The sequence below is a fragment of the Chelonoidis abingdonii genome, chromosome 1, assembly GCF_003597395.2.
Source record: "Chelonoidis abingdonii isolate Lonesome George chromosome 1, CheloAbing_2.0, whole genome shotgun sequence".
NCBI classification, from domain to species: Eukaryota; Metazoa; Chordata; order Testudines; family Testudinidae; genus Chelonoidis; species Chelonoidis abingdonii.
In genome coordinates this window covers 87,060,472-87,087,518 of record NC_133769.1, presented here as the reverse complement: position 1 = coordinate 87,087,518, position 27,047 = coordinate 87,060,472, and the positions used below count along the sequence as shown (strand labels likewise).

The window sequence follows — 27,047 nt, the reverse complement described above, 5'->3', positions numbered from 1 at the left end:
GAGCCGACACAAGGACCGCCGAAGAGACTAGAGCGGGGTTGTACGAGTGACCGAGCAGGAACCGCCTGGGGGCGGGGCCGGGATGATGGCGAGAGGAAGGAGGGGGCGGGCAGGGCGAGGGCGGGGGTACCCCAGGCGCACAGTGAGCCAGGGAGGGGGAAGGGGCCCCAAGGCGACCAGACGGAACCGGCAACGGGACAGGGAGGCGGTGGGGAGCCACCCCACAGGAGCGGGGAGAGGCCGGAGGCCTCCCGGGGCTGGGGGTGCAGCAGAACAGAGGCGGGAAGAACCCCGGGCCCGGCGGCGCGGGAACCGCGGGAGGCGCTGGGAAGCGAGCCGGGGCAACCGCCGGGAGGGGAGGGGCGCAGGAGAGGGGGCCCGGAAGAGGGACGAGGGAGGGGGGGGGCGGGGAGGAACCAAAGGGAGGGGGGAGCAAGGTGCCAAGTGTGCGGAAGACCCAGCGGGCCGAGGTGGAGCCGGGACCCGCAGGGAGGAAAAACGAAAGACGAGGGGAAGGGAGGGGAGTGAGCGGATGGAGAGAAGGGACAGCGCCCTCGGGGGCACCTGTGGAACCGAGGGGGGCAGTGCCAGAGAAGGTCGGGGAGGGAGCGCGGGGGGGGCCGCCGGGGGGGTCCCGTACGGGCGAGGCCAGCCATGGCGAGTGCCCGGCGCGGGCGAAATGCTGGCCGCTGCCGGGGGGCGGGCAGGAGGGGCCCCCCGGGCCTCCCATCTGGCGAGCGGGATACCTTAAAAAGATTATCCTTTATTTCTATTTTGAAGTACGCGCCGCGTACACCGAGTTGGCGGCGGGGGTTTTGCAATCAATACCCGTCTCCACCTATACCTCTCCACCTGCCTATTACAATCTAATGATCATCAACATATTCATTCTCCATAAATCCAACTTTTACTTTTTCCATAACTTATCTACTTTCTATATCCCCCCCCCTGTCGCGCATCTATACCCAATCTGCTTGGATTATGCATCATCTGGATGGCGTATCGTTCAGCGACAATGAACACACACTTAAAATCCGAGCTACGTCGGACAACGAACCAGAAAAGTATGACATCATGTGTCAAAACAAGTTAAGTCTGTGTCACCCTCTGTATTTTAACGTCCGTAATTCTCTTTCTTTTATAACTTCCCCGCAAGTAATATGATCCCCCACCTCTACATTTACACTGCTCTCTTTCTACTACTTAAGCATCTATATCATCTCACAATGGCCACCTCCTGAGAACCACTTCATATCTCCTGTTTGTCATAAACAAGCCAAATGACTAGCCTTCTTTCATTGCACAAACTAAATCTTCTAAGTCTTAATTGCTAACGTCACTTGTCATTACCCCATCAATTTCCTTATCCCCTTATATTCATTTGCTCGACAACATATCCTTCTGAAAACACCTACTTGCTTGTCTCAAGCACTCGAGAGCACGAGCCGCAGGGGTGTGGACATGGATGCGGGCCCGCAATCGGGGAGGCGCCGGGGGGGAAGAACGGGAGAACCGTTTCAGCGATATGCATTTGAAACCCAGAGTGTGCTCTTATATTGCGCAAATCTCTGTGATAGCCACCTGATTCTCTCTTGAACAACTTATTAATATCCTTATTGGCCTCAACCCAATATCTATTCGTATACCCCAAAATTAATACTATATATTTATAATTTCATCTAACCTTTTCATTACTCTTACTCACACCATCACCCTACTCATTTCACCCTACACACTCCCCATTAGTTCTTCTAGTCACCTCATTACTTCCACACAATAAAATCAATTCAAAAACCACTCTTCAACAATGCATTGCCTCAATTCCTTTTCTTCAACTCAATATATCCCAACAAATCTTTTTGAACAATTTAACCAATACACATTCACTTCTATTCCTATAATAAGCAACTCCTTACCCAATATATTCCCACATTATACCTTCATGGCGTCCAAGTTGCGTCAGCAAATCTCCTTTCAGCCTACCTTAGCCTACATTCAATTACCTCCAACTTTTTCTTTAATTCTCATATTCCACCTACCACTGAATTCACATGTAAACACTACTATTGGCAACTCATAGACCTATGAGCGCACAAGAATAGATACGAGAACCTATTGTGGGCTCCATAGACAAGTCTATGAAGAAACAAAACTCTCTATCATCCATCGGACCGCCCTCAATTCCTGTACGTTGATGTGGAGGGCTAGCTCGCGAGGTGACCACTGGCCCTGGGTCCGCAGGGTACCGAGGTGGGCCCCCCATCCCAGGTCTGAGGCATCTGTGGTCAGGGACACCGAGGGCTGGGGCAGATGGAACGGGAGCCCCGTGCACACCATGGACTGATCCAGCCACCACTGCAGGGAGCCTAAGAGTCCTGGGGAATGGTGACAACCGTGTCCAGAGAATGCCTGGCCGGACGGTACTGAGCAATGAGCCAGGACTGGAGGGGCCTCAGGCGGAGCCGAGCGTATCCCGTGACAAACGTGCAGGCCGCCATGTGGCCCAAGAGAGTCAGGCAAGTGTGTATTGAGGTCAAGGGCGCTGCCTGCAGCCGTCGTATGATGGCCGTCAAGGTTTGGAATCTTGATAGAGGAAGAACGGCTCTGGCCAGGGTGGAGTCCAGAATGGCACCAATAAACTCTATCCTCTGAGTGGGGATTAGTGTTGACTTTTCGACATTGAGCATTAGGCCTAGGCTCAAGAAAAGTCGCTTGACCATGTGGACGTGGCTGAGGACTTGTGTCTCTGAGGATCCCCGGATCAGCCAGTCGTCGAGGTATGGAAATACATGTATGCGACTGCGGCGAAGGTGGGCGACGACTACAGCCATACACTTGGTGAACACCCGCGGGGCCGTAGAGAGGCCGAACAGAAGGACCGCGAATTGATAATGACGGTTGTTTACGATGAACCGAAGGAACCTCCTGTGGGGCGGGAAGATGGCTATATGGAAGTAGGCGTCTTGCATGTCGAGGGCGGTGTACCAGTCTCCAGGATCCAGGGATGGGATAATGGTCCCCAAGGATACCATACGGAACTTCAACTTTACCAGGTATCTGTTGAGCACCCACAGGTCGAGGATAGGCTTGAGGCCTCCCTTGGCTTTGGGGATCAGAAAATAGCGGGAATAAAACCCCTTGCCCCGCTCGCTCTCTGGAACCTCCTGTATGGCTCCTTTGAAGAGGAGCGCTTGCACCTCCTGGAGGAGGAGTTGCTCATGAGAGGGGTCCCTGAAGAGGGACGAGGGAGGGGGACGGGAGGGCGGGTATGAAACAAATTGCAGGTGGTATCCAAGTTCCAATGTGCGTAAGACCCAGCGGTCCGATGTTAGCCGGGACCACGCAGGGAGGAAAAACGAAAGACGATTGGAAAAGGGAGGGGACGGATCTGTGAGATAAACTGGTACAGCGCCCTCGGGTGCACCTTGAAAACGAAGGTTTCAGGCCAGAGGAAGGCTTGGAGGAGCTCTGGTTTTGTCCTCCTTGGTTGCCCGACTGTCTATGCCAGCCATTTCTATTTCGCCGTCTGGCGAAGTCTTGCCTCTGCCTGGGTTGGGAGTAGGGCCGGTGTTGTTGCTGAGGCCGGAAGGGTCTGCGTTGGGTGATGGGCGTATGCATCCCCAGTGAACGCATAATGACCCTATTGTCTTTTAGGCTTTGCAGCCTAGGGTCAGTTTTGTCTGAGAACAGGATCTGGCCCTCAAACGGGAGCTCCTGGATGGTATACTGGAGCTCCGGAGGAAGGCCAGAGACCTGGAGCCAGGAAATGCGGCGCATGGTAACGCCAGAGGCTAGAGTCCTGGCAGTCGAATCTGCGGCGTCCAAAGATGCCTGCAAGGAAGTTCTCGCGACTTTCTTGCCCTCCTCAAGGATCGCAGAGAACTCCTGACGCGCATCCTGTGGAAGCAGCTCCTTGAATTTGTCTGCCGCTGCCCAGGTGTTGTACGTGTATCGGCTAAGGAGAGCCTGTTGATAGGACACCTGAAGCTGGAGGGCGCCCGCAAAATAGACCTTTCGGCCGAGCAGGTCCATGCGCCTCGCTTCCTTAGACTTTGGGGCCGGGGCCTGCTGACCATGGCGTTCCCTCTCGTTTACGGATTAGAGACGAGGGAACACGGGGGCGGATGGACATATAGGTATTTGTAGCCCTTCGAGGGCACCATTTACTTGCGTTCCACTCCGCGCGCAGCAGGGGGAACAGACGCCGGAGACTGCCAGATGGTCTTGGCATTGGCCTGAATGGTCCGGATGAAAGGAAGGGCGACTCCAGTGGGTGCGTCAGCAGAGAGTATGCTCGCTACCGGATCCTCAATTTCTGAGACCTCCTCAGCCTGTAAGTTCATGTTCTGCGCCATGCGCCTGAGGAGGTCCTGATGCGCTCTGAGATCAAGTGGAGGGGAGCTGGTGGATGTTGTTCCAGCCACTGCTTCATCCGGGGAGGATGATGAGGAGAGACCCGGCAGGAGTGGATCTGCAGGAGGCTCTGCCTAGAGCACTGCGTCCAACTCTGGAGGGAGTTCAGGGTCCTGAGGGTGAGAAAACCTCTCCTCTGTAGGGGAAGGGGGAGGACGGGACGATGTGACCTCCGGAGCCCTGTGTTCGGAGACAGTTGAACGCGAGGGAATCTGTTGAGGGCCCTGGGCTTGGTGGTATGCCCAGGGAGTCCAGAATCTCCACTGCTGCGGGCCATGTTCCTGAGGTAGGGGTTCATGGAATAGAGCAGCAGGCCTGTCGGTGTCCAGGGCGTACGAGCTGTCTGCTTGCGAGGAGACCGACGGCTGACGGGACGGCCAGGGAGGAGCCGAACGGGACTGATATGTGTCCCTCGCTCCAGATGGCAGAGACCTCCTCGGTGCCGGGAATCGGTGCCGGGAGTCATAACAGCGCCGTGATCGAGACCGGGACCTGCCACCAGCTCGGTGCCGGGAGGTCGACCTGGATCTGGAACGCCGACGGTGGGAGCGGCTTCTCGAATCTCGGTGCTGGTAGCGATGGCTCAAGCCGGAGCGGTGCCGGGAGTATCGGGACCGGCGTGAGGAAGACCTGCACCGCGAGTACGACCGGTACCGCCGCAGGGAGCGGTGCCGGGACTGCGAGCGGCGTTGTGATCGAGATCTCCCACGGGACTGGGAATGGTGTCGGGACCGCGATGGGGATCGGTGCTGGCTCGGCGAATCCAGAGACGGCGCTCGCATGGCCACTCGCTTGCCCTTAGATTATAGAACCCGCACCGGAGGCACTGGGGGTTGAGGCAGCGCAGACTCGGTTAATGCAATAAGGTCCCTAGCCGAGGAGAACGTCTCAGGCGTTGATGGGACCATTAGCTCGACCCCGGATCTTACTGGGGAGCTGTGAGGGGCCGGACTTGACAGACCTCCCGGGCCCGGAGTCAACGGAATCCCTGGTATCGGTGCCGGGCGCTCTGTTCGAGTCTGCTTGGCCGGAGTGGAGGACGTCGAAGGTCTTTTGTCGGGGCCCAGTGCTGGGGAAGGTCGGTGCTGAGGCGTTTTGCTGGGCCCGGCGCGGTCCGGTGCCGGAGTGGAATCGGCACTCGGTGCCGAGGACGGAGGGTTGAGCGCCGCTTCCTTGAGGAGAGTCTTTAATCGCTGGTCTCTCTCCTTCTTGGTCCTTGGCTTAAAGGCCTTGCAAATGCGGCACTTCTCGGAAATATGCGATTCCCCGAGACACTTTAGGCAGGAGTCGTGGGAATCACTAGTGGGCATCGGCTTTTTGCAGGCCGAGCACGGTTTGAATCCCGATGAACCGGGCATGAGTCCGGCGCCGGGTGCAGGGGAGGGCTAGAGCCCAAGCCCGCTAACAGGTAAATAACAACTATAAAACTAATATTCTATACTTTAACTATAACTATAACTAAATATAACTAGTAGAACAATGAACAAGGAGAAACTAGGGACGTGGACGACAGGTATGCCGCGCTCCACAGTTCCAACTACCGATATGGCGGTACGAAGGACCTGAGGAGCGGACGGGCCGGCAGGGGTATATATCAGGCGCCATGGCAGCGCCACTCTAGGGGGCGACCTGCCGGCCCGCCGGAGTTGCTAGGGTAAAAATCTTCTGACGAGAGTGCACGCGCGGCGCGCAGACCTAACTGGAATGGATATGAGCAATCACTTGAAGAAGAAGAAATATTACTATGATGGGTCAGAGCAATGAGGTATTTTTCAACACTGTTTAATACTGCAGATACACACTGCGATTATAGCTCATACTACTCATGCCCACCCATAATATATGCTTTTTATTCTCAGTAAATGGTGAAAGTTATTGAGAAATTTCTGCAGCCAAAGAGAAAGCATAAAATGCTGTCTAGACCAGATCCAACAAAACAGTGACTTTTTTTTTAATGGAATATGATAAGAGAATGTTAAATGTTCACAATTTAGCACTCAAAAAATAAAAACAAGAAATACCAAATTTAAAGTTACACACTCATGCTAAAATCTACTTCCTGGCATGTATACATTATGATACAGAACCTGATTCTGATCTCACTTACTCGAGTGTAAATCAGGGATAATACCACTGAGCCAATGCACTTTCACCAGTGTAAGTCAAAGAATCATTCAAAAATCTTTAATCACATAATGGTTCTCAAAACACCACCATATAGCCCCCCTACCAACCTCCCCGCTGCACTATTCGCCCGCCAGCTGGCCCCACAGATCAGCGCCTCCCTCTCCCTCCCAGCACCTACTGCCAATCAGCTGTTTTGCAGCATCTGAACTCGGTGCTGGGGAGAGGACTGAGGAGACAGTGCTGGGGAGGGGGTGGAACTGGGTGGAAAGAGGTGGAGAGGGGGTGGGGTTTGGGGGAGGGGAAGGAGTGGAACGGAGGCAGGACCTGAGCAGAGTGGGGGGGTGAGCACCCCCAAGCAGATAGAAACGTGGCACCTATGTCCCAGGCCCCACACACCCCTAGGGATGGCCCTGCTCTCCCTACCCACTAGGTTAGCCCTTCACCTCCTCCCAGGGCAACGAGTGCCACACTTTTGTGAAACACTGCCTTAAACAATGCAAAGGGAAAGTATCAAGGTAGAAAAATGTACCCAACTTCTATTGCCTTTGGATCAGGCCTATGCTAAAGGAGCAGAGCAAATGACGAAAACGTTTTTTGCTTTGCCTCGTTGATTACTCCACTTCTAAGATGTGCAGCGAATGAGGAGCTTCACTGAGTGCCTTCAATAAATATCCACCACTGTGTGGCTAAATCAGCCTTCCTTAGCTATCCACCTTCACAAGCGTACAGACAAAATCTTGTGCAAAAACTTACCTGCACAGAATATTTTTCTTTCAGTGAATCATAACGTGGTCAAATCAAGGCCAGTTTCCAGCCAAACGCTCAAAGGCTCTGAAGTGAGGACTAATTCCCCGCCAACTTCATACAATTTTGGCACTACAGTTGTCAAAAAATTTTTGCCAGAGTCTTTTTATGATGAGGGAAGTGCATTTTATTCACTCTCATGGTACTTAAAAATATTTGAATCATTTCATACAAACATTTAAAAAAAAATCATTTTCAACAAAGCTGAGCCCTAGACAATTTCAGACTGGAAATAGAAAGTTTTGGAAATATACTGATTAAGTGTCAGGACACTAAGGGTTACAATACAAATTTGTACAATTTTAACAACATGCCTCAGCTCCTTCTCCTGCTTGCTGTGATTGAGCAATGGACAGGCGGTTTGGGAGACTCTTCCTAAATATTTAAGATAGAGGGCCCGAGTCCCATTCACGCCAAGGCCTACTTTACACTGCTCTGGGAGCATAAAGAGTAATTAGAGTTGACATCAAACTTACGTTTACACCCCCTACACTATCAAAGTGGGGGAAAAGCAGCCATAGTGTAAATGAGACTCAAACCCAAGATCAAGTTTGCGTCATTCCTAAAACTAAACACTAACCTACGTTTGGTCTCACTGAGACCTGCTGCATTCTTAGCTGTTCTTGTGTCACTATCATATTTTCATGCGTCCATAGAAGCTGTTGGAGTCTACTTGTGATGCCACAGGTAGTTTATCACGAAGTAAGCAACAAAAGTTAACAAATATCCATCCATTAGAACAAAAAACAGAATAAAACCCTTATAAACAAAAAAACCAAAAAACATATACGTAATATATATTTGGTTTACAGACCTGTTCTTCAGCTAGTTAATACCATTCCTAAGCTTACAGCACAGTCCTTTTGTGGCCAGGAGGTCTAGTGTCTCCTTCCTTGGGAGTCTGTGGGAACTTCTTCACTGGAGGTTTTCATAGGAGGCTGGATAGCCATCTCTCTTGGATGGTTTGGACACAACAAATCTTGCATCTTGGCAGGGAGTTAGGCTCTTCTAACCTTATGATTCTTCCCTGCCTAGGCCCTCTAGATTCTGCTCCTCCTGAATCAACGCTCATCTTTTTCCCTCCTCTGTTGGGCTGCCTACCAGCACCTAGGAACCTAGCCTAGCCCAGCCTCTACTCATCTCACAGGATCTGTATTACTTCCTCCCACTCAACTGGCTCTCAAGAAATATGGTCTGTGGCCAACCATGGACACCATGCTTTACCTCTACCTGACACAAGCTCTCACATCCCAAATGATGGAATTATTGGTGATCTCAACAGTCAGGAAAGTGCAGCTCTTTGGCTGCTAACATCAAAGCCAACTTCAAAACCACAGTGATAGTTCTGGTCTTACCTACAGGATTCTCTGCCATCATTTCCTTACGTTTTCTCTCCAAGTTGTCTCTCACCCATGGAAACTCCTGTAAGGAATCTAAGAAAGTCTGAAAGGCCTTGGGTCCTCTGGTAGGAAGGATATCTAGAAGCATCATGGTTTTTCTGTGACTGGTGGCTTGGGACTTTATTTCTTGAAGGTGGTTTTCTGTTAGAATGCCTTCCTGGTAGAGATACTGAATGATGAGCCCTTCCACCAGCACCTCTGAGCAGAGCACCAGCCGCAGGGAACGCAGAACCTGCTTGTCTCTGGCATCCATCTGTCATGAGGCATATGAGAGAAGAGGCAGGACACATGAGATATTAAATTGCTTCAGTTTTTAGCATCAAAGAAAGCTATTTTACTGTTCAACGTGTTTAAAAAGAAAACCACACTATGATCAGCCATAGTGGGAACCCTACATCACTGCTCAGACACCGTTTTTTCTGCTGGTATTTCCTATATTGCCTCAGCTGGGAGTAGATTTCTTACCTCTCAAATTGCACCTGGGGCCATGAATTTGGGACCTGATCCTTCTCCCACTGAAGTCAATGTGTTTGCCACAGACATAGATGGGAGCAGAACTGAAGCACCAAGGCCATAATCCTTGGAACAGGGGTGCAGCTGGAGTAACTGGTAGGCTTGGGGCCTTGAGATTAAAATAGCACGTTTCTGAGTCAAATCGCTTTTTTTTTTTTTTTTGGCGGGAAGTGAAAAACTGAGAATTAGGGCAGGACAGACTTACTGTGAAAGGACTTAAAAGGAAAGAACTCAAGATCTTTTATGTCTCTGAAACAGCTCAGCTTGTATTAAAAACAATAGAATTAGTTGTCTTTAATCACTTGTCTTGTATTGTGTGTAAATCCACCTATTAGAAACACTCCTGATGCCCCATAAACACAAAAGATTTCATTGATTAACATGGTAGTTCCTACACGAAAACAGTTTTTGCATGGAGTCTACCATTTCCTGAAAGAAGAAAAAGCTAGTGCTGCTCTCGATTCCTCTCCTCTCCTCTCAACCTCAGTTGAACTCTTCTTGCTACACACCCATCTTCCCAGCGTATAACATTCCACAACTCCCTCCCACATGGCTTCTTTCCAGAAAGCCAAGGCCACTCAGGCTGTTTGTAAGAGATTAGAGGAGCCAAGATTGCACGAATGAGCAATCCTGATCCTTGCCAAGAGCTGCTGTGGGGTGGGGAGGGAAGGGGGACAGTGGAGTGAGGTGTGTACTTATCTTAGATACTTATAAAGGACCAACAACTCTTTTGTGTTTTTAAATGATGCTTAAATACCAGTGTCTTTCAGGGTTTTCAGGCTGGGAAGAGAGCTCCCAAAGTCTAGATATTTGGAGGGAGGGGGGGCGCAACGGACAGGGAACCAAGCAGAAGACCTGGAGACTTACCATGATCCATTCCTGACATGAGATCAGCCTGGGAAGAGAGTTTAAAGACAGCACAGCTAAAAGCAGAGAAGAGCTTCCCCTTCAGCCCCTCTCTCACTAATTTCCCCCTCCTGACTGTTGTAGTGAGAGCTCCCCCTCCTGTTCCAATTTACTATAACCACTGTCTGGAAGGGATCCAAGATCTAGCTAGAGGAGGCTTTTTAAAAAATAAATAAATATATAAATAAAAACAAACAAACAGTGATGGTGGAGGAGAAGAGAGAGATGAAACACCACATCATCGCTATCACAGAAAACCGCTGTCCACCAAGCAAGAAGGCCAAAGTTACAGTAAAGGCAAAATTTTCCCAAGCATTTCTAAATATTTGTGATTTTCAATTTTAGGATCAGACTTTGAGAAACATTCACTAACTCAGAGGTACTTGCACAGTCCTTGACTTGCACACAGGTCAGTAGTCCCCAGTGTGGTGCCTGCTGGGAACAGAGAACTCTGGGACTGCAGGCACCGGTGTTCTGTCCTCAGCAGGTGCGGGGCCTGCCTAGTGCACAGCAGGGGAGAGAAGCCAGGGCCCCACACCTGCTGGGGACAGAGGACTCCATGGCTGCAGGCGCTGGTGTTCTCTGTCCTCGCACCTTCTCTCCAGCTTCTCTCCGTGCTGCCCAGAACTGCCACCAAAAAAAAAGCTCCGACTCTGCCGTCCCCCGTCCCAAGAATGGACGGAATGCCGCCCTGTAGCATGTGCTGCCCCAGGCACATGCTTGCTCCACTGGTGCCTGGAGCCGGCCCTGTATGTGAGTATTCTTCCACTGCACTGATACTGCTGTTTTCTTGTGCTTTGCAATTTATCATTTTTTTTTTTTTAACATTGTGCCTCAAAATGAGTGGTTCAAATAAAAGACAACGTACGTATTATTTCCACACAGAGTGGGAAGAATCCTATTGTTTTATTGAAAATAAAGGGAAATGTGTTTGCTTATTGTGCAGGGGTGCTGTTGCAGTGCCGAAAAAACAATGTCGAATGCGATTTTCAAACTAATCACGGCTCTTTTGACATTAGCCATCCACTTAAATCTGAGTTGAGAAAGAAGAAAATTAATCAACTCAAATCAAACCCATCTGCCCAGCAGTCTGTTTTCACTAGACAAGTGGTAAAGTCTAAAAGTGCTACTATTGCTTCCTTTAAAATTGCTCATCTGGTCACAAAGAAGAAAAAACCCTTTCAAGATGGTGAATTGTTGAAGGAAGCATTTTTGATAGGTGCTGATTGCCTGTTTCAAGGATTTCTTAACAAGGGTGAGATTTTGTCAGCAACACAAGACTTGCAGTTATCAGACAACACAATTACGAGGAGGATACATGCAATTGCAAGCGACATGCAAACTCAGCTAAAGGATGACTTGGAAATATGTGACTGGTTTTCATTGCAATTTGATGAGTCGACATATATCGGATACAATGCAGTTGGCAGTTATAGTGAGGATGGTATTTAGTGACTTCACCGTAAAAGAAGAGTTACTAAAAGTATTGCCTATGAAAGGGTGAACAACAGGTGAGGACATCTATAATTTATTCAAATCATACGCAACATCAATTAGTATGCCACTACACAAGCTGTCTGCGATCACCACTGATAGGGCACCAGCAATGATGGGCAGCACCAATAGATTAATTCCACTCTGTAAGAAGAATGAATCCTTTCTGAACTTTATGTCTTATCATTGCATTATCCACCAAGAAGCTGTGTGCATCAAAAGTTCTCTCTTTTCAATACATTGTGAATGTTATTAAAATAATTAACTCTATTCGAGCGAAACCTTTGCAACACCGACTTTTTAAGGCCCTGTTGGAAGATGATGATGATAAGCAATCTGATTTTATCTTGCACACAGAAGTACGATGGCTGAGTGAAGGTAAAGTTCTTGCACGTTTTTTAAGCCTAATAGAAGAGATCGAAGAATTTCTGAAGTCCACAAATCAGAACTTCGAGCAATTAGAAGACTCCAGCTGGTTAAGAGACTTGGCTTTTCTTGCCGACATCACTGACAAATTCAACATTTTAAATCTTGAGCTCCAGGGAAAAGACAAACATGTGGCTCAAATGATAGGTTCTGTAAAATCATTCAAAGCAAAACTGATCTTGTGGATGTCACATATGAAGATGAAGTCTCACGTATATTTCCTAAGTATAAAGAAAATGGTATATGACAGTGATTTTAACCCATCACCATTTGTTATCCACATTCAAACACTTTTGGAACAATCTGAAAAAGAGATTTCAACAGTTCACCATCATTGAGCCTGTAGTTGCCTTTCTTGTGAATCTTTTTACTTGCCAAATAGAAGTAACAGAAATGGCTACATTAAATGCAAGTCTCCTTCAAGTAAGAACAGAAGACATGGAACTGGAGATTTTGGACCTTCAAAATGATATTATTCTAAAATCCTGCGCAACAGATAAAAACTTTTGGAATCTGGTTGACAGAAAAAAAAAGTTTCCTGCCTTAAAAAACATAGCATACAAAATAAAATCTTATTTCAGTTCCACTTATCTATGCAAAGGTCTGTTTTCAACAGTGAACATCATAAAATTAAAATACAGAACTCGGCTTACAGATGCCCATCTTGACAGTTGCTTATGAACAGAAACATCATCCTACTCTCCCAACTATGAAAAATTGGTTGAAGAAATGCAGTGCCAAAAATCACACTGACTTTATTAGAAAAACCATGTGAATTAATTATACCTATTTTCCATTAAGTGCTGATGAGTCCGTATGATTAACTTGTGTTTAACTTTTTTTCATATTTGTTTGTATTGTTACTTGTATCTGGATTTCAATAAACAAAGAATATTTGTTAATTAACCATAACTGGCTATGTTAAAGTAATAACAAATATATTTGGACCAGCAGTTCAATAATCTTTTACTTTTTAAAAATAAATAAGATGAAAACCGTTTATGATATTTATTTTGTAAAAACGCCTTAATTTTTGTTATAGGTAGATAAAAAAAGAGCAAATTCACCAGGTAAGGTGAAAGAATAATTGCAGAATAATTTAATTAACACCTTTTACATGTAAAATTACGTTTTTAGCTTATGGATTCATATATTATGTAATATTAAATATGATTTTTTTTGTATTATTTAATGTACAAATACAAAATAAGCCTTAAAAAAATTGTTGGCGCCCACCACACTCTTCTGAAAATATTAATGTACTATTGGCCTGAAAAATGTTGGGGAACCACTGGCACTGGTATTGCTATAGACACAAGGGAAAAATCACTGTTTGCATGCATACATTGATGTAGAAGCACACCAGAAGTGAAAGCTGAAAATCTGGCTCTGAATAGCTTCCTCATACCCATTTATTTAACCTTTGAAAGAAACACTCTAGCTTTTCTCCAGATTAATAGCTATTATATTAATTGGTTTCTCTGTGAGTCAATCATTTGGATTGGATCCCTATGACTCCTGGCACGTTTCAATACGGAAGTTACTGCGTGGTTAGGCAGGAATGGTGTGAGCCATTAACTCCAAACGGCCTGATTATTATCCTGTCAGGTCTGGACAGTTTTTCCCCAGCTTTTTCAGTTGGAAAGTGCTCCATAAACTATATAGATTCACACTTCAAAAGTTATCAATACATAATTTAGAAACAGGTGCATCCATGACAATACAGAACAAACAGATTGGCTATTGCCATTCATACTTACTGGCACTGCAGGTCTAGTATTTTCTGTAGCTCATCTAATCCAGCAGATTAAGATTTAGGGTTCCTCCATCTCCTCATTATTTCTCTTGCATAAAGTGATCATGTCATAAAGCTGTAGGGAGACATTTGTCATTTCATTGAATCGATATATGCTGCTACTGTCTCACACAGGTTTCAGAGTAGTGTGTAGAAACACATAACACCAGAATGCCACCTGAAATTCATTGAGAACTTTATAGCTTTCCCGCAGGAGGTGGAACTGTCTCAGAGATTCTGGGGTGGCTAGTAATTTAAACCCTAGTAACATAGGAATCAGCCAACAAATTACACTTACTATATATCAGACTTTGAGTCTAGCTGTTTTTTCATCCCCGTGTGTCAAAAACAGACCGGGCAAAACCCCTAGCTACGGCAGCGGGGTAGGAGTGGATCTAATCCCCGGGGCTGTGCAAGGCAGGGGCGTTGTAGCCTCCCATGCTAACCCGAGATCCGGGTCAGCAGCATAAATCATAGCAGCATTGCGGGGCGTCTCCTCCTCAAAACCACCATACCATTATAAACTGAGCCGGTAGCAGGATCTGTCAGTGCTGCGGAAGCTGCTGCTGCTGCTGCTGCGGAAAGGGGGGGCGGGGGCAAGGACAGACTACCATGGCTGGACCTGTCTTGCTGTGCGTGTGAATGTACGTGAGTAGATTGATCTTCCAAAGCCAGTGCCGCTTGGGGCAGGAGGAAAGGTGCAGGGATCACAAGGACAAAGCTAAACAATAGGCTGGAGGAAAGGAGCCTGCAAAGCCAACCCCCAGTGGAGAAGCACCAAGGCTCCCAACCTGCGCACGGGGAAGGCACGGAAGTATACTTACAGCCGGAAACCCGGGGATTACGTACGCTCCCGGCCCGGGGCTGGAGGCACCATCTTTGTTGAAGGCAAAAGGGCTGAACAGCCAATGCCCTGCCAGCATCCTTCCTAAGGGGACGAGTCCTCTGGGGGAAATGCAGCCGCCATGTTTGTTGAGGTCAAATGTTTTGGCATAGAAAGCGCAGCAGCCATCAGTGTTGTGGACACAGGCACTCCCAAGTGTTAGACTAGCAGAGAGCACTTACCTGGGAAATGCCATGTAAGTGTAACATGAGAACAGTGTAATCAATACCCCTGAGACAATGTTCTTTGTTTGGAGCGGTGTTGTGGCCCTGGCAGCCCAGTCAGACAAAGGCAAAATCTTGATTGGACCCACCTCTGTTAGAAAGAGAGAGAAGCTTTTCTAGCTACACAGAGCACTTCTGCAGGTCGGGGGTGACATTGGTCTTTGTCCTTAACAGCCAACTTGATTGTTATAGAGCTCATATATCCATCCATGAAACAAATTACTATTTAAAATGCTCAAAAGTCAGAACTGTGATAGTTCAGGCTGAACATGTAACATTGACTCTGCCCCATTGTGCATAATCATTAAAGTACAGTCATTTAATTTTAATCTATAGCAAACTGTAATGTCTATAGAAGTATAATTTTAACATCAAAAATCCATTGGATGGAAACAGTTTGGGTCACTGTTTAGATTTTGCCCAAATGAAGAAAACCTACCTTTATTACAAATGTTGCTATATTCTTTATTTACAATGGAAATTGTTTTTTTAAACAAACATCTTTCTACAGTGATTACAACTCAAATAATGCAGTACTGAAAATATACAAATTAAAACGGACTGTAAACAAAGGTGAAACTGACTTGATTGTCCAAATTGAGGGAAATTCAAAAAAGTAAATTGTTTGTTTTTTTTTTAATTCTTTGCCAGTTTTAAAAATCTAAGGAGTCATTATTAGTAATACAGGCTCTAATTCTGCAGGACACACACATGCTTAACTTTACTCACTGTGAGTAGTCCCATTGACTACAATGAAACTATTCAGGGCATGTAGTTAAGCACTTGTCTTTGCAGGATCTGGGCCATCAGTGAGCCTGCAATTGTACATGTACAGCAGAGTCCCTTTCTGCATTGTAGTATGGAGTCCATTGGCAAGACAAAATGTTTCCTCACAACACATGACTTTTAACTCAAAGTGCCCCTTTTAAACTGAGATAAACAGAACTAAGGCTCCCTATTCCAGAGTTAGTTTGGTATTACTAAATTTACAAATTGACTATAATAAGAATTCATATTTATGGACAAACTCACTTTGGGGTGTTCAGGATTTTGGGTTTTTTTTTATAACTGCAATGTTCTTTCACAACTGTTTTTGTGAGTGGAAATGGATTTAGCAACCTTGTCTTAAAATAAAACAAACACAAACAAAAAACAAGCACCAAAAATGCTGGGAATTTCTTTATTGAAAAAAAAGAGGTTTTAATGAACGATAATTGTTTCCCAAGTAATGGGAAGAGTGGCTGTGGCACTGAAATGTTTACGCACACAGGAGAATGGGAATGGTGTCTGCATTGTAGCACTAAAACTTTCTGACAGGGTTACATCTGAAAGGGAAGAAAAGGGAAGTGATGCATAAATGTGGCCTGATTGCATCTCCAAGTCTGAATGAGAGGATGGGGTAATGCCTGTTCTCTGCCATTCTTTATATTCCTTTAGGACTCTGATTGGCTAAAAAGAGGCTGTCTTTCTCTGTCTGTCGGGTCTCCCTCAACCCAACCCATTCAGTCTCTGTTGGCTCCTATGGCTCCAAAACTTCTCAAGGCCTACAGTGTCCAGGACTTTCCCTTCTGGATTCCAATGATTCACAGCTGCTGTCAGCCACAGTAGTCTGTCCTCACAGCACCATTGCCCATATGCTAGTGTGATATTCATATATTATTATGTATATTACATTAGCATCTAAAGTGTGGTAGGTGTTGTATAAGCACTTAGGGAGACAACAATCTAAGAACCAAAATCTGCTAAGTCTTCAGTAGGATTCAGCAGGATTCCAATCCTGTCTTAAAGAGACAGAGACAGAGTTAGTTTCCACAAGTATGTCAGGAACAGCATTTTACAAAAGTGGGAACAGCATTGAGATACCCTCAGTCACCCCTTTCTCTAGCCCCAAGTGGTTAGTTGTGTGACTGCTCCCCTCTGAGAGATCAGTTACATGGTTCCCTTTCAAAACCTGAGCCACTGGTTGGGTGCCTAAGTCCACAGATGCTGGAACAGCTGTTCTGTCCAGGACAACTCCCCCATGTAATCAGTGAGGAGACATTCCTGTACTCCCACCAATTCTCTCTCAGCTTTCTTCTCTGGGCCCCCATCTAAGACACACACTTCTGTGTTCTCTAAAGTGGGATCTATCCCCTGTTCAGCCGTGAAGGGCTCACAGCTAACAGCCGGAACAGTTTTTTCACTGGCAAGCAGTATACCCTCCTCCTTCTCTGAGCTGGGTTTACAGAACCCTCACCCACCTCAGTGGTCTCTATGATTCCATCACCTTCATTGGTCTTCCCTAGGGGCAGGTCTTCACTACCCACTGGATTGGCAGGTAGGGATCGATCGATCAGGGATCAATTTATCACATCTCATCTACACGCGGATAAATCGATCCCTGAACGCGCTTCCCGTCTACTACGGAACTCCAGCTCACAAGAGGCGGAAGCGGAGTCGACCAGGGAGAAGCAGCAGTCGACTCAACACCGTCTTCACGGCCAGGGCCGGCTTTAGGAAGTGCAGGGCCCAATTTGAACAGTTTTGGCAGGGCCCTGGCAGGGATGACTTTAAAAAAAAAAAAATGTAAAAAAAAAATATTAAAAAACACGTGGGGCTTGTACTCACCGGGCAGTGCTCCGAGTCTTCAGTGGCAGGTCCTTCACTCGCTCCAGGTCTTCGGCGGCACTAAAGGACCCACCGCCGAAGTGCCACCGAAGACCGAGAGCAAGCGAAGGACCTGCCGCCAAAGTGCCGCTGAAGACCCGGAACACTGCCAGGTGAGTAAAAATTAAAAAGGTGCCTCTAGCCAGGGAAGAGATTCTCACTGAGCGCGGGGCCCCCTTAGGTGCGGGGCCCGATTCGGGGGAATTGGTGGTATAGGCCTAAAGCCGGCCCTGTTCACGGCCAGGTAAGTTGACCTAGGATACGCCGACTTCAGCTATGCTATTCACGTAGCTGAAGTCAGTGTATCTAGGTCGACACCTCCCTCTCCCCGCCCGTGTTTACCAGGGCTAAGACACATTTCTGTATGCACCCTAGAGTGAGGTCTGTTCCTTGCTAACCTGCTGGCAGCCAGCAACCTGAACAGTTTTCTCACTGACAGGCAACACACTCCCCTCCCCCTGGAAAAGATGCTGCCTTTAGCTACAGGGCAGCAAGAGCTGGTCTCAACCACACCCATCCCTGGAAGCATACTGCTTCCCACTGTTGCAGAGGAATTAGAGACACTCCCCCATGCCTTCAGCAGTTCCTGGGACTTCACCCTTTCCCACTGGGGTTCCAGCATAAAATTTCATCTTGACAGCCCAAGCTACACAGAAGAAATCATTCTCCAGGAACAAGGCAATCAGGTTATCATTTACCACAGCCACAGCCAATACAGCTTCCATTTCCAAATCCTCAGTTTCTATGTGCACTTTAGCCAAAGGCACAAGGATTTTGTAACCTCCTACTATTAAAAGTTCTGCCATCTGTCCTCACAGTAGGTCACTTTCCTGTACAACATTCCTTCTAACCAGAGAAATTTCTGCCCTTGTCTTCCCACCCAAGGCATTCCTTGCCATTAATCCTGACAGCATTCATGTGCTTCATGCCTGGCTGTGGAGAGGCTACTTTTACAAATCCTGTATGATAAGTGGCAATTGCCTGAGGTGCCTCTGTGCTCTGGGTAGCAGCATTCACATGAATTGCTTGCTACCTGTTCCTTCCCAGCACAGGACATTTATTTCTCAGGCGTTCAGTGGAATTACAGTGATAGCACTTTCTGGGTTCCTCTGTTTTTACAGGAGATTTGGGACAAGGACTAGAGGAATGGATTTGGGGAGGTGAGTGCTCCCCCCCATCTTCCCAGGGGTAAAACAGGAACCCTGCTTTCCACCAGGTTTAAATCCCTCTGTCTGTGACTTGTTTGCAATAGATGCTTGAGTTTGCTCAAATTGATCAACTGAAGTAGCCAGTTCATCCACAGTTTTCACCTTTTTATCCCATAAACACTGTTTCACATCATCACTACATATACTCAGGAAATGTTTCTGAGCAACAAGATCACACATTCCTTCAAACCTTGTAACTCCTTTTCCCTTAACCCACTTTTCCATCAAATCTTTCATCTGGTTTACATATGCCACATTACTCATCCCAGCACCCCTCTTAAGGCTTCAAAATTATACTCTATATGTTACAGGTGTAATCTGAAACTGTTTTAAAACCATTTCCTTTAATTTACCATAATCTGAAGCATCTCTAATTGGCATCTTGCTGAATATATCCAGAGCTCTCCCAGATAACTTTGCAACCAAATTGGACATCTTTTGGTCCTCAAGAATCTCATGAAATATATACAGCCTCTCAAAGGTGATAAAATATTCAGCAATATCCCATCTTGCTGTATGTAGGACACAACCATTCCCATTTGTGGATTTTTGTAGCGGTAGGACTCCCTGGTGTGTGGGGGTTCTGGTTCTGCCTATCAAGCCCAGCTGGTGCTTTCTCTCTCTTTCCTTCTCTATTTCTTTGGCTTGCAGTTCCTTGGCCTTTCAGTGTGCAGCTTCTTGTCTAGCATTCTGTGTCTCAATTTCCAGCTGTTTTAATGCCATGTCTCATGTGTTCTTTCCCCCTCTCTTCTGCCTGCAATTTGCACAGCTCCAGCTTCTTACTAGTTTCACTTTCACTCATTTTGCTGCTTTTTGGTCCCTACTTCCCTTTCCCAAAATAAGCAAACAGAAAATAACAAACTGATAACCTCTTTTGACTGATCTCAAGCCACCACACTTAGAACTGTTTTAAAATCACCACCAGTGTACGGAGTGCTCTCTCAGAACAACAAGCTGTGCATTTAATCCTGCCAACTACGCCACTGTGACGGGTTCCTCCCAGGGTGCTACCCTGAACTAGGGTACCACTGAGCTTTCAGACCACCAGCCTGGGCTCCCTCTTACACTGTGCTGTTGTGTCAAGCTGCAAAGCCCTACAGTCTGCACTTTCACCAGCATTCACACAGATAGGGACACACCCAGCTGCAGTTACACACAGTCTCTCTCACCACCAGCCTCCCAACCTAGGGACCCCAGAGCAGTACCATCCTGCTCTGGTCAAATCTGGCCAGTATATTGGTTTAATACCCAGTCTACCTATCCCTCGATATGAAGAGAACAATGCACACCTGTGGTGATCAAGCAGAGATTTTTCCCAATGCACTCTAGTCAAACCTCACTGGTTTGGATTAAAACATAAAATAAGTTTATTAACTACAAAATATAGATTTAAAATGATTATAAATGATATCAAACAGATCAAAGCAGATTACCTAGCAAATAAACAAAAGCACAACCTAAACTTAATATACTACATAGATTGGATATGAATAGCGGATTCTCACCCTAACTGATGGTACAGGCAGACTTGTAGATTCTTGAGGCACAAGCTACACTTGCTTTGCGCTTGGAATCCCCAGGTGTTTCATACACAGGCTAGAAATTCCTTTAGCCTAAGTCCAGCACTTTCCCCAGTTCCTCAAGTGTTTCCAGGAGTCTTCTTGTGTGGGGCATGAAGAATCCCAGATGATGTCACTCCCTGCTTTAAATAGCTTTAGCCTACGGTGGGAACCCTTTTGTTTCAAAGCTTGGTTCCCAGACTAGTTTGTGGAAAAATACTGACATCTCAAGATGGGAGTCCAGCATCATATGGTCTTGACACATGTCCTTGTAGAGTCATAGCAGCCATTACTTACAGGCTGTTTGTAGCATTCTCAGGAAGGCTCACCAGAAGGGGGATAAGCTTCTCCTCAGGTCTATTGTTTTTCCTAATGGCCCATTTCCCTGATTAGGCCCTTCCCAATCAGCTACATTTGAAATACAGATATGTAGTCAATATTCATAAATTTGGGTACAAAAATTATACATGCATACAAATAGGATAATCATATTAATTAAATCATAACATTTTCAATTACACCTCATGACTTATCTTGTACAAAATTCATCATAATTATGTGATAATCATAACAACATTACTACGAGGAATATGGGGTGCAGCGTCACACTTGCAACTAGATCTTTACAGGGAGACTCCAGTGATCATACGGACTCCTATTACAATCAAACAAACTCTGCAGGCTTGTGAGTGCACCTGCAAGGGACTCCTGACAATACTGGTTCCTAAAGGAAATGAGGGTATGAGAAAAGGATATAGCATACAAGCAAAGAGATCAGAGTGATGACTGACATCTTTGGTTAGTTTCATTGGGTTTATGTCATTGTTGGTTTTTGTTTTTAATATGTTTATATATTCTATATAATGTTATTTTTTTATGTCTATAAAAAGAGCACTGCCTCTCTGGCTGGCCACTATTTGTTCTTAATTTTTTATTCATTGCTTGCTTTATTAATTATTTTGAACCCTTTTCTAGTTCTGAAACCCCCACTATTTGTTTCCATAGCCCTTTCCCACTTATTATTTCTACTTAGTTATTTTTAGCTTACTGACCATTTTTCCATTTTGATATATATTAGCCCTAGTATGTTTTTATTTCTTGCCTTTGTGTGCATGTCAAATCATCCAAGTGTTCTGTGACTGGTGGGGGCACAAGATTGTCATGGTGCTCTTGGGCAATGGGGTTGGAAGCACTAAGCCATGAACCTGCTCCCTCTTCACAGCAGCAGTCTTGTCTTGAGACGTAGCCCACTGAGGCAGCCACTACTATATACTTCTTCACCAGCAATGGAGTTTTCGTCTCACCCCTTGGAAGGGGTAGAGAGCAGGCAGTAGCAGAATCTTCATACACACCATCTATGGAGTAGCTGAGGGTGGAATCTTTATACCCCTACACAGAGATGCATGGTGATACCTTCCCCTAAGGTAGAAGCCCTTCAACACCAGTCAGGTAAAAATTTGCATACAGGTCCATACTTTCTTTTTTTTTTTGATACTGCTAGGAGTGAAGTCAACAGGGCTTTGCTCGGACCCATTAGTCTGTCTATGAGACACAGATGCAGAATCAAGGCCACAAGGAACAATTTGGGGTTGCTCTTCAGTTATAGAATACCAAAATGGTTGGACCTAGAGAAAGCAATTTCCCTGTCTTTTGACTGTTCTTCCTTCCTTTAGTAACATTGCAAATCAGTTTAGCCTCCATTCACTGTTTTTAGATCTCCCGCAAGCATTTCCTATTGACTAATACATTGTCTGGGAATAAATATCTTAAATTGGCTTCTGCCATAGTATTAAATATAAATGCCATATATAACAAGAAAATTGTTCTAGGAGGAATGGCTCTCCACTGCTGCTTCAAAATTCTATTTACAGGCTAGTTGATACTACTACTATTAGATTAAATTAGTTAGACTGTCCAATTTTAAAAGATATTTTTTGCTACTTGGGAAGGGTCTTGTACTTGAGAAACCTATTTTCAGCAAGTTATTCTTATTTTATCTATGTCAGTACAAAATTTCATTACACACATAGCTGCTTCAAGAGAAATTTGTTAGCCAACTTCTTGGATTCTCCCTAAGACATTCAACAAACATTCTAAGCTTCCTATTTTAAACTCTTCTAGTCTCCTGCTGTCTCCTGTTAACTGTTTAGAACATGCAAGGTTGTTGTAGGCATGTTGGTCCAGGATATTAGAGACAAGGTAAGTGAGGGAATATATTTTATTGCATCAACTTCTGTTGGTGAGAGGATGAGTTTACACAGAGTGCTTCTTTGGACCGACAGAAGTTGGTCCAGTGCAAGATATTACCTCACCTTCCTTGTCTAACTTTTTAGAGCCACGTTTAACAAAAATTGGCTAGTTTCCACACCACATAAACCCACTCAAAACTTCAAAGTGATTTTGGTGGGGAGCTTATATATGTCAAGAGAATTTTTGTTGAAACCGAACTTGTATCCAGAATATATCCTCATTTATAAACTCCTCTTTTGGAAGCAGAAAGCAATATATTGTGTTTAGCCTGATACATGATATCTGGAAAAAATCAGTAGCAAAGATTCCCCAAAGGGTTCCGTATCTGCATGCTATATAACTTTAATAAATATGATCTCATAATGGCACACGAGGGGATAAACTTACAAAAAAACTGGCAACTTGCTTGTTTCTTAATTAGAAGGCTGTATGTAATTTCCTGTCTCTTCTGATAGCCACATTATGTATTGTTTACATAATTCTTTGAAGATGTAAAACTCTCCAAGAGTTAAATACACTTTGCATTTGACACTGTGAAGTGCTGCGCTTGCCCAGCTTCTGTGGACTTTAATGGGAACTGAAGGTGCTCAGAAGTACACAGGATTGGACCAAATTTGATGTTCTTTTTTGGGGGGGTCTATCATTAATGAGTTTCTCTATATGATTAACAACAATATTTAGTCCTAACGGATCTTTTTATTACTGCTTTTTTTTTAATCTACTTACTTGAAATCTGTTGGGGTTGTTGTAACAAACATTTGGACTCATTACTCAGTGGAGGTATTGACTTCGATCTGTAAGTGTGTGCTCAGCCACATGGAAGTACCACACACAGAGTTGGAATGTATACAGTATTATACACAGTTACCTACTTTGCACCTCATTTGAACAGCTGCATAAAACTTAAAACAAATGAGAAAAACTTTCCCATATAAGAGTAATATTGGTAAACTAAGACTCATCTCAACAAATATATTGGTATTTTTACAGTGATTTTACTGTACTTCAGATGCCATATACAAACCAATACTTATTGTTTATTGTTAATAATAGTATCTTATTAAATACGAACCCCTCTCTCTCAGGAGTCCCTTTTTTATCTAGATATTTGAAAATGTAATACTTAAATGACAAGAGCCTATGATCCATAAATCCAGTAGTGTGATTTAATGTAATTTTTTGTCACGTGATCACAGTACTTTCTTCTGAGTGAGGCTAGGTGTCAGACATTACGTATGCTTGAGTGAAGACAGGTGCTTGCTTTTTATAACCCAATTTATTTTTTAAACTCAGTTTGCAGCACATATTGTATCTGGGGACTGCAGAAGGAATTAAAGAAAAGAGCAGCTGTATTACCAGAATGTGTTGCCTTGAAGATGTAGGCAGTCACAGCAAGCCTGCTACCATCTGCTCTGAATGCTGACAACTCTCCTTTAAGAAACAAAAATACCAGCTGCTGCAGCTGCTCCTGAAAATTTTGCCACCTTGTTCTGAAAATTTGATCTGTAAGTAGTATAAATCACTGACAATTAAGCAGATCTGAAGTTGTTTATGGAAACTTTTCTTAGCTTTGTTGAAGATTGTACTCCGGAAATATCTGCAACAAGGCTAAGAATATATAAACCAAAGTATTACTGGTTAGAGTTAATATACTGCATATGCTAGGCGTATTTTGCATTAATGAGATGAGTCTAACTTAAAAAAAACAAAAACAAAAACAAAACAAAAAACCTCCATACCTTTTTTCCTTCAATTCTTTCACTGATGTATGGCTTACAGCAAAGTTAATATTTTATGTAGGCCCAGGACACATTACAACCTAAAAGGCAGGCTTCAAGGTATACTGGGTTTGAAAGGTGTTTTAAAAGAGTTAAAATGTATTTTATCAATATATATTTTATCACTTAGGTAGCACTTCTGTAGAGGCAGTCTGTTAGCAAATCTAAAAGAATATCTGAAAGTAGTCAGCCCTCGAAAAAGTGGCATGCCCATTTTCTGGGATGATTTCAATGTGAGGCATTTAAATTATTTTAAAATAATGGCTAAATAGCACCTTACTCTAACACTTCCACACATTCAGGTGAATGTTTTTACCTCACATAAATGTACAGATTTGTCAGTTTTACAAGAATAAACATTGAAATTAATAAAATCACTACTTGACTCAAACTGGTGTACCAATATATCATTTACACATTAGTGTATTTTATTGAGACAGTCACACAAATGGACAAGTTCTTCCTTCTTGTGCAGCAACACCAGTGACCTGCAAGTGGTATATTATAATTGTACCTAAAGTGCAACTGAGCTGTTTGTCAGGCTTTCAGATACCATAGAGAGTTTGTAGGGCTGGCAGTAAGGAAATGCAATATTCGTAAATAGAGCAAAACTGATATGGAATATGGATGACAATAAACAACCAACCTCAGGATCCATTTATACAGTCACTCTTCAGGGCAGAGCCACGTGGTCTCTGAAAGCTTCCCTTCACAATTTCCTACTTTTCTGGTGGCCTGCGTGTTTCTCTCAGATGTATACAGAACATAAGGAATCATATTATCCAGGCCTGTGGTGACCAAACACTGACACCTGCAATGTCACATCACTGGAAGCCTGAATCTGTATTTAACATGCATACATTTGAAATTTTTTTTTTAAATGAACATCTGATTGGACTGTGCCTTCCTTGGCATGACACAAACTATTACTTTGATTTATTGTATAGTGCCCAGAAGTGTCACAGGCCTTTCACAGAAGAGGGAGAAATTCGTAGGGCAAAATCCTGACTGCACTGAAGTCAACAGCAAAGCTCACTGACTTCAATCATGCCAGGATTTTACCCATTATCTTTGCCTCCAAAGAGCCTAGGCCCAGATCCACAAAGGTACTGACATGCTTAAGTCCCTGTTTTAGGTTCCACTGCAATCCACAAAACCCCAGCCAAACTCTGTAGGTGCCTAAATTCATTCAGCATCTCAGTTTTCAGGGTAGACATTCCATAAGTGATTGTTTCTGCCTTCGGGCACAAGGGCTGCTGCCTCCCTCTAGGTATCTCACACCTAAGTCCCAGGGCAACTCACAGCCTTGGGGAAGACAGGTTATTTATAGTCATGCATGAGGCCTGGTCTGGTAGGTAGTCTCTGAACACTTCTATGGGATCAGATGCCATTCAAAATGGCTGGAGGTAGTGCTGGGGCCCACCTTATAAGTTTAGCCCAATGATTAGAACACTTACCTGGGATGTGGGTGACCCAGATTTACTTTCCCCCTTCTATCAGAAAGGATTTAAACAGGTTTCTCCCACATCTCAGACATGCTGTGCTATGGGACTCCCTCAGTTTCTCCTGTTGAAGCTGTTCCATGGTGGCTAACCAGTGAAAGTGATAGGAACTGGGGGACTGGAGTCAGAGGTCTCCTATTTCAGGTGGCTGCCATAACCACTGGACTAGTTTCTCGCTCGCTCTGGCCCAAAGACCATTTAAGTATCCACAGTAGAACAGTCATTGGGCCTAAGAGAGAGCAAGCAAAAATGACTCTATAAGCCCATGGTTAGAGCACCCACCTGCAGGGTGGGAAACCCTGGGTCCAGTCCCCCAGGACCTATCACCCTTTCCTTGGGATCTCCCATCAGCTACCTTAGATGGCTCTGCACCTAGTGTGTTGCCTTTTGTGGATCACATTCTTAGGCACTTGTCCCTCCTCAAACATTATATAGGGAGGCTAGGTGTCTAATTAAGCCTTATGGATCACAGTGTTGTTCGTGTGCTTTTCTAGGTGCTGAAAAGTTAGATGCCGCAACGTTCAGTGATTCTATGCCTAAGTCCCTTCATAGAGCCCTCCTGGCCAAAGGAAGTATAGATATGAAGCAACGAGTTAGACTGACAATCAGGAAGAGATGGGGCAGGAAATGATGAAAGCAACATCAGGATGATCATGTGGTTAATCCATTTAAGGCATGTGTTCATCTTGGTGTTTTCTTTAAATATAAAGCAATAACTGGAAATAGTAAATGCAGTTCTGGTTGCTTAAGTTCATCAGCAGCAATAGAAATCAGAAGCTGATTAGCTCTGTGTTTCCCCTGTAGTTAGGGCAAGAATGCAGAAGCAACGCTTCAGGACTGCATGACTTCCTTTGGCTAAAATATCTAGATTAGGGTGGCCTGTCAAAATCTGACCACTCTGATAATGTTATTATTTTCTTTAAACATGGATTACTAGAGATCAAAATGCCAGACTTTACACGTGACCACACATTAAAAAAAAGGCATTACAAAGTTATCGATTCTTTTAGAAACCCCCTCACAACTATAATTATTAAAACAAAACAACAAAACAAAAAACCCAACAACCCACACCTTTGGGAGGATTCTTTATACGAAGTAGTGTCTGGTGCTATATTA

At 44.9% G+C, this 27,047-nt stretch overlaps 1 protein-coding gene across 4 annotated transcripts in view; it reads right to left on the bottom strand.

The window, feature by feature from the left end:
* Positions 1 to 14,799, bottom strand: part of CRADD (CARD and death domain containing adaptor protein) — a 113,807-nt gene extending 99,008 nt beyond the window's left edge. Inside the window, exons 1-4 of one of the 4 annotated variants that reach the window (XM_032774907.1) lie at positions 14,703 to 14,781; positions 13,844 to 13,954; positions 10,125 to 10,152; positions 8,700 to 8,997 (exon numbers count right to left, since the gene is read on the bottom strand). In XM_032774907.1, the coding sequence (XP_032630798.1) occupies positions 8,700 to 8,997; positions 10,125 to 10,127 (301 nt within the window). In that variant the 5' untranslated portion in view covers positions 10,128 to 10,152; positions 13,844 to 13,954; positions 14,703 to 14,781. Of the gene's footprint in view, positions 1 to 8,699; positions 8,998 to 10,124; positions 10,153 to 13,843; positions 13,955 to 14,393; positions 14,654 to 14,702 lie in introns of those variants that run through there. The other 3 variants (XM_032774908.2, XM_032774909.1, XM_032774906.2) reach the window with 3 other exon arrangements.
* Between the last annotated feature and the right edge of the window lie 12,248 nt (positions 14,800 to 27,047).